This window comes from Salmo salar, chromosome 24 (genome assembly GCF_965601325.2).
Source record: "Salmo salar chromosome 24, fSalSal1, whole genome shotgun sequence".
NCBI lineage: Eukaryota > Metazoa > Chordata > Actinopteri > Salmoniformes > Salmonidae > Salmo > Salmo salar.
In genome coordinates, this window is record NC_138314.1 from 28,294,645 (window position 1) to 28,303,297 (window position 8,653).

Below are 8,653 nucleotides of genomic sequence, written 5' to 3' on the forward strand. Positions count from 1 at the left end.
CGTGTGGTCTAAAGTTTGCGGAAGGATAAGCACATTCTCACGTCAAGTACAGTTTTTATAAATGCCAGCTTTTGCATGAAAACTGGCGCACACATGTTTTGGGGCATATTTTGTGCATACACAACTTTTATAAATGAGGCCCCTGGCAAGGTCATTTATATACACACAATGCCCAGAGGTGTTGGGCTACTTTCTGGCTACTTTGGGTCACCATTTTGTATTTAAATGTTATCCTTCTGAAAAAGGGGAAGTTAGAAAATATTTGAGGGGTTTACTTTTTATTGGAAGAGAATGTTGGGAATTTGAAACAAGAATTCAATAGGTACAATGCTCTGGTGAAATCTGAGAGAAGAGAGTTCATACAGGATTAGGGCCCAGGCTCATAACAGTATAGCAGATGCCATTCCATATGTGTATCATCTCACTCTGGGTAATGGTGAATAGCAAACCTCCACTGCAAGCCTAAGATGTCACTCATACCATTCATAGCCATGAATGCACAATCAACAAGGCCTTGAGGAATTTGAAGATCTGATAATATGCAAGGAGGTCAAGAGGGATGGAACCCCAATTAGGACCCATTATTAACATTTTAGTCATTTAGCAGACGCTCTTATCCAGAGCGACTTACAGGAGCAATTAGGGTTAAGTGCCTTGGTCAAGGGCACATCGGCAGATTTTTCACCTAGTTCGCTCTGGGATTCGAACCAGCAGCCTTTTGGTTACTGGCCCAAAGCTCTTAACCACTAGGCTCCCCTGTAGGGACCCCACTACTAATCATATGAACTGTGAAGAGATATAAAATAGATTTAAAGTTACAGTGTTGCATGACCATAGTGTCTTATAGGCTATCCTATGTTTGAGTTAAATAATGCCATGTGACCCAGCAATCCCATCAGAAAGTGCCCTAGTCAGCCAGTGCACTTGATCCATCCTTGATTACCTTTAAGAGCACAATTAAGGGAAAGAAACACAGCTTTTATTCCCCTTTATTCCCCAGACAACATTATGGGTCCCACAAGACTGAACTTCAGTTAACCATCCATGTAAATGAAACACACACCAGTGCAGGGGGAGCTAATTGACCATTAAATGGCAACTGCAGCCAGACATTAGACCCAAAGGCTTTACTGAACTGTCCCATCTCAATGGACTGAGATTACTATTTGGCAGTCAACACTGAGTTCCTGTCTACGTGTTCCTAACAATTTACTAGTAATTCAAGATGAACCAGCCAGAGTATACAACCCTGGCAACAATTCCCTGTTCGGTTTGCCAGACAGACATGACAACTGAAGCATGTTCTGTCCCTGTGTTGGAACAGCATAGGCTACAAGGCATTTTACAATAGCTCCAATCTGTCAGTCTGTCTACACAAGAGGATGTGGTCAAGTAAACTCCTTAGGTAACAGATGTTATCCCCTTCCTCCACTGATAATGCAGCCTTCTCTCTCTCTCTCTCTCTCTCTCTCTCTCTCTCTCTCTCTCTCTCTCTCTCTCTCTCTCTCTCTCCTCTCTCTCTCTCTCTCTCTCTCTCTCGCTCTCTCTCTCTCTACCCACTTGACACTGTGTTGGGCCTGCCATTGGGCCTCTGTCAGATCTTTGGGATCTAGGCAAACACAACTCTGCCAATACTGGAAGTGTGGAGACAAGATAGGGTTTGTTTGTCCTGCAGAAGCTGAAAGACAGTTTTAGGGGGACAGGTTTAAAACACATTATTCAGCTGAGATTATCTCCCAGTTTCCCAGCCTAGATGTTTCACTTTGTACAAAAGCACACTCCACTCTACTGTGGTCTTAGTTGTTAGTTTGTCAGGTATTTTGTGCAGTTCCCTGTGGTGTACAGATGCACTGTAGTGTTGGCACTGGCAGGGACCTATAATCTCCTCTCCACTTTGTTCCTCTCCTCCTGTCTCTCCTCCTCTCCTCATGTCTCTCCACCTCTTCACCATCTCCTCCTTTCCCGGCTCCTCTCTCAGCACATGGGCTCAAGATGCTTGTCAGAGTTTTTCCTTTCCCACCTGTATGCAGGTCATTCAGTCGGCTTTGAAATTCCCTTTTCCTACTCCACAGATATGGCTGTGTTCCCTTTTGTTAGCCTCTACATGTCATACTGAGCTGTTTAAAAAGAGCCGCTGACAACTCTACTGTACTGTCTAGGTAACAGCATGGACCCACCATGTTACCTGTTTTCTCTGAGAATTGGGTTCAGCAGAGAATATGGACTTCTAGACATGTTGTTACAAAGCCCAACTAGCCAACCAATTAGAGCATGATCTCTATCAGGTAGTTTTGAACCTTTCTAGCGGGAGAGACATGTTTTCAGCTGTGCCAGTATGTGATAAGTGCGGGTTTCTCAGGTAAATGGCCTTTTCTTGTCATCTCTGATTCAGGATTTACCTTGATACATGCATAAGAAGATGTGTACAGTTTGATAATGTTGTATTACAAAAATACATACTCCACTAAATGGAACATAACAATATGTGTCAGATGTGCGCTACTGGTAAGAAGTCAGGTGCAGGAGAGCAGAGAGTTGTGATCAGGCGCACACTTTAATTGGCAGAAGTAACAACAGACGGACGCAACTGCGTCAAAAAACCTCCAGCCAAATGGCAAAAGTGCAAAGCGTGACAACAGTCACAATAATGCATAAGTAACAATAAACACACTCGGGCACAACACGGTACCCGGGGTAAAACCAGCCTGGCGCGTAACACGAAACATGTAACAAAAACTATTCCACACAAAGACATGGGGGGAACAGAGGGAAAATATATGTAGTGTGATTAGGGAATGTAAACCAGGTGTGCAGGGAAACAAGACAAAACAAATGGAACAATGAACAGTGGAGCGGCGATGGCTAGAAGACCGGTGACGCTGAACGCCGCCTGAACAAGGAGAGGAGCCGACTTTGGCGGAAGTCGTGACAATATGGTAATCAATGGATTAGGCTTAATACAGGCATGCTGGAATGTCCAACCATAAGCACCTTGTATTCAACACCTTGCTCTGTTCAGTACCGTGCTGTAGCTGTACAGTAGACTATATGCCCTGGTGAGTTGTGGAATGCTGAATGTGGCTCACAGCAGGCTTTTCATCACGTTATCAGAGAGTAGTCATGTGTGACTGGAGTCCTCCAGGTCTGGAGGGAGACTGCTGCGCTGCGGGCTGGTAGTGTGAGACACAGGGGACTGAAAGATTAATGTGATCTGCAGTTAACATGGGAGTGTTTTCACCACACACACACATGCACGCAGGAACACACATATGCACACGCACACACATAGTCACACACACGCCACTGGAGGTTGTTGGCACTCTAATTGGGGAGAACGAGCTCATTGTAATGACTGGAGCGGAATCAGTGGAATGGTATCAAATATATCAAACACATGGTTTCCAGGTGTTTGATGCCATTCCATTTGCTCCATTCCGGCCGTTATTATGAGCCATCCTCCCCTCAGCAGCCTCCTGTGACACACACACAGTCATGATAAGGAACTTAAGTAAGTAAACATTTCATAGGACGGTGTATACCATGTGTATCACGTACATACGACTAATAAAACTTGAAAATCCATGGCCTTCCGTATGTATATCCGGGTCATTCTTGAATTGCTGTGGTATTTGCGTCCCTTGCCTTTGCAACCATGAAAAACACTTTAAAATACAAATAGTTACACATCCTACATGTTTTTGTTTATATTTAACTGTTTTTCAATGATATAACAATGCAAGTCCTTTATACTGCAAAACCTTATGTTTATCCATTGATTAATGGACTTAGGGTAAGCAAATTGACTTGTCCCAGTAGTGATGTGTAGAGTTGTAGTGACATGTTTTGTGGATTTAGAGATATCTATTATTTTGAACAAAAGTATTTAATATATTGTATAGATCAATAAAAATAAAGAAGGCTATTAAAATACTTTTTTATTAGTAGTTTAATGTCTGTCCCTCAGTTTTATGTCATTGGTGTTACCTTGAGCATTCCCTCCAGTGGCAAACAGTTATTGGGGGAGGGGTCTATTATTAATGAAAAGGATTAGCTAATAACACCCTTTTAGTATGTCATACATTTGAGGATTCCATTGATAATTTGCTGTGTCTAAATCTAAGGTGTCACTTGGTGTTACTCAATTTAAATTAATGGAAATAACATTGTGAGAAAAATGATTAATCATATAATTTTTATACATTATTTTGGAAGGGTTTATAACCTTAGATTTGATCATCTGTGGCGTCCATTTAAGAAAATCCTCAATAACATAAAATGTCTCATTGGTGTTACCATAATTGATAGTGCTACTCCTACTGGTAGCACAATATTATGGTAAAAATGATTTAAAGTCATTAAGCTGTCATATTAGTTGATTTAGAATGGGAAGATGTTCCCAAAAACAATTAATAAATAAAAAGTCTAGAAAAAAATAAGTATTTTCCCCCCCAAAATCGAATCTAATCAAATTGTATTGGTCACATACACATATTTAGCAGATGTTATTGCAGGTGTAGTGAAATGCTTGTGTTCCTAGCTCCAACAGAGCAGTAGTATCTAACAGCGCAGTAGTATCTAAAAATGCCATGTCCAAATGCTACCGTAATTCAAGAAGGATCCAACTGCCAAGAAGAAAGGGTAAAATTAGATATTTTTGGAACTCTTGGCATTGAAGAAGGAGAATCCTGAGGCCTGTGATGTCTTGATCCTCTCAGTACACATACGGTGCCTTCGGAAAGTATTCAGACCCGTTGACTTTTTCCACATTTTGTTAGGTTACAGCCTTGTTCTAAAATTGATGAAATATTTTTTTCCCCCCTCATCAATCTACACACAATACCCCATAATGACCGAACAAAAACAGGTTTTTATAAATGTTTTCTAATTTATTAAAAATATAAAAAACTGAAATATTATATTTATATAAGTATTCAGACCATTTACTCAGTACTTTGTTGAAGCACCTTTGGCAGCAATTACAGCCTTGAGTCTTCTTGGGTATGACACCTGTATTAGGGGAGTTTCTCCCATTCTTCTCTGCAGATCCTCTCAAGCTCTGTCAGGTTGGATGGGGAGCGTTGTTGCACAGGTATTTTCAGGTCTCTCCAAAAACGTTCGATTGGGTTTAAGTCCGGCACTGGCTGGGCCAGTCAAGGACATTCAGAGACTTGTCCTGAAGCCACTCCTGTGTTGTCTTGGCTGTGTGCTTAGGGTCATTGTCCTGTTGAAAGATGAACTTTCACCACAGTCTGAGGTCCTGAGCGCTCTGGAGCAGGTTTTCATTAAGGATCTCTCTGTACTTTGCTCCATTCATCTTTGCCTCGATCCTGACTAGTCTCCCTGCTGCTGAAAAACACCCCCACTGCATGATGCTGCCACCACCATGCTTCACCGTAGGGATGGTGCCAGGTTTCCTCCAGATGTCACGCTTGGCATTCAGGCCAAAGAGTTGAATCTTGGTTTCATCAGAACAGAGAATCTTGTTTCTAATGGTCTGAGAGTCTTTAGGTGCCTTTTGGCAAACTCCAAGCGGGCTGTCATGTGCCTTTTACTGAGGAATGGCTTCCGTCTGGCCACTCTACCATAAAGGCCTGATTGGTGGAGTGCTGCAGAGATGATTGTCCTTCTGGAAGGTTCTCCCATCTCCACAGAGGAACTCTAGAGCTATGTCAGAGTGACCATCGGGTTCTTGGTCACCTCCCTGACCAAGGGCCTTCTCCCCTGATTGCTCGGTTTGGCCAGGCGGCCAGCTCTAGGAAGAGTCTTGGTGGTTCCAAACTTCTTCCATTTAAGAATGATGGAGGCCACTGAGTTCTTGGGACCTTTAATGCTGCAGACATATTTTGGTACCCTTCCCCAGATCTGTGCCTCGACACAATTCTGTCTCGGAGCTCTACAGACAATTTCTTCGACCTCATGGCTTGGTTTTTGCTCTGACATGCACTTTCAACTGTGGGACCTTATATAGATAGGTGTGTGCCTTTCCAAATCATGTCCAATCAATTGAGTTTACCACAGGTGGACTCCAATCAAATTGTAGAAACATCTCAAGGATGATCAATGGAAACAGGATGCACCAGAGCTCAATTTCGAGTCGCATAGCAAAGGGTCTGAATACTTATGTAAATAAGGTATTTCTAGGTTTTTTCTTCAGAATAATTATTTTTAATACATTTACAAACTTTCTAAAAACCTTTTTTTGCTTTGTCATTTGGGGTATTGTTTACAGAGACAGGGGACTGAAAGATGAATGTGATCTGCAGTTAACATGAGAGAGTTTTCACCACACACTCACATGCACACAGTCTATTCTTATTTCAAATAAAAGTGACACAGTGCATGCCTCCAGCACCATTTTGTGGCTCCGTTACTGGTAACGTCTTGACGGCCGGAGGTCCTCTCTCCACAGCGGGGAGGAAGTGTCTGTTTGTTCATCATCCTTCCTTCCTTCAAGGCTGTTGCTGTCCTGGGCTGCTGCCCCAGTCCTCACTCAAAAATAAATGAGCAATATTAGGGCATCATTTCTTACCCATTATGGGTAAGAAATACTGCTCTCTGTGCTCCTGCTCTGCTAAATGATTAGACTGGCTCTACTGTGACTACATGTGGAGAAGTGCAGGCTTTAGGGGAGAATGAGACCCGGATGGAAACGCTGTTCAATCTGTCATGTCGGCCAGGGTACTCAGTAGTGAAAGAGATGTAGTGAATGGCTGCTGTCTTGTTCTGTTCTTCCTACAGAGAAGGTGAACGTGTTGGAGCACCTGTCCCAGCTGGCCGTCAACACCACTAATGTATCCTTATCTGTGGGGACCCATAGGTGTCCGACTCTTCACATTGGCCTGTACGCCACACTGGCAATGCCCACACACCAGGCATTTGGACCAAGGTATTATTCCAATTAACATACTATAAACATTTTGTTTAAGTTATTTATATTGTGCTACCTCACATATACTGTGCTCCCTCCCAGGTTTGTAGATGAGTTCAGTGTGCTGATGGAGCTGCGTAGTGTTCAGCAGGAGGAGAGTAGCCTGGTCACCGTGCTCAGTCCCTACAGCCACATCCAGCTGCAGCTCCGTCTCAGCCCACACACGGTCACCTTCGTCTCCACTCACCACAGACATTACGAGTACGTTGTTAGTTTCACCTCCTAGTTTAGATTCATTCTGTCTTTCTGACTTTTTGTACAGTATAGTAAATGAAGCTGAGGTGCTTTGCTCCACTTACAGCTAAAAACAAGTCAAGTCAAGCAATACAAATGAAGTAAATTAACCTCCCATCCCGTCATGTCCCTCTAGGTTCCCAGTAGGTATGCTGCCTGACGGCCAGTGGCACCAGGTCTCTGTAGGTGTGTCCTCCAGCTGGCTGGCCCTCTATGTGGACTGTGAGCTGGTGGAGAGGGTGAATTGGACCTACCCTGGACAGGACATTACCACTGATGGTCTGCTGATGCTGGGGGGCATCATAGAGGGCTTTGAGACTCCATTTGAGGTAAGGGTTTCTCGGATACTCAAATGTCACTCACACTTTCATCTACAGTATTCACTAGTAATGTAACAGTATATAATAAATAATAATCTGAATATTTTTCTATTCCTCATGATTTCAAGCACTAGATATGTTCAGAGAGAAGGTGCCTGCCACTCGATGGCAGTAGAGAGAAGTTAATGTCCCATCACCAATTACTAGGCAGTTGTCAGCTTGACTTACTCGCTGAGAATGATTCACTTAATTTGCTGTTGGTTTTCTGCAGTTGTAATACTATATATCATAAATCCAAAATGTATTTTTCGAATTCAATAATGCAATGAACTTTGTCATCTTAATTTATGTGACAAAATGTAAACAGAAATAGTTTTTGGGAATCTGGTCATTCTCTGCCTGCTCATTAATCCTCCCAGAGAGAGATTACTGATTCTCCTGAAACCAGCTTCTCTTCACTTTAATTTAATCGAGCCGTTACTCTTGGTGCCAATTCATCATGGACAGACACAGGCAGGGTCTGGTTGCCATATCATATTGGCTCTAGTCAGTTCCTATATTACTATCACTGTACTGCCAAATTATCTGGATGATCTCAGCCTACTGTATTGCAAAGACTAAAGGTCGGGGACAGAAGAGCTGGCTGGGCTGGTTGGAAGGGATGGCATGCGAACTTCATGGTCAGGGTTGGATTTCCATGGGTATTTACTCTTGGCTGCCTGTCCAATTGATCTCTCCTAAAGAGATCTCACATAGATCAGTGAGATAATCCAGTACTTTATACTGTGACTGTTGTAAGTAATTAGGCTGGGTGGAAGGTGGAAGGTGGAAGGTGAAGCCTTCCTTACTGTGTGTCTGAGGGATCTCCTCACCTTTCAGCAACAGTGTTTCAGGTTTCTACCTGTCTGTCCATCTGTCTCAGGGTGCTCTGAGACAGATGACCTTTTTGATGGGTGACCCCGACGCAGCCAGACACCACTGTAACCTCCACCTCCCTATGTGTGACGGACCGGCCCCCAAAGCTCCACGCTCCCCAAGAACACCCCACACACACCAGGTACTAACTAACTACAGAACTTTGCAGTCCTCTCTGAAATATCAAGATATTTTATTATTATATTTCATAAAAAATTAAGACAATATGTATGTAATTTATACTGGGATTAAAAAC

The 8,653-nt window shown here is 43.0% G+C and overlaps 1 protein-coding gene across 1 annotated transcript in view; it reads left to right on the plus strand.

Annotated features, from left to right (window-relative positions):
* LOC145863930 (uncharacterized) overlaps positions 1-8,653 on the plus strand; it is a 35,961-nt gene that overhangs the window by 23,537 nt on the left and 3,771 nt on the right. The window contains exons 2-5 of the mRNA XM_082968381.1: positions 6,739-6,886; positions 6,971-7,129; positions 7,299-7,491; positions 8,405-8,539. Of these exons, the coding sequence (XP_082824507.1) occupies positions 6,739-6,886; positions 6,971-7,129; positions 7,299-7,491; positions 8,405-8,539 (635 nt within the window). The remainder of the gene's footprint in view (positions 1-6,738; positions 6,887-6,970; positions 7,130-7,298; positions 7,492-8,404; positions 8,540-8,653) is intronic.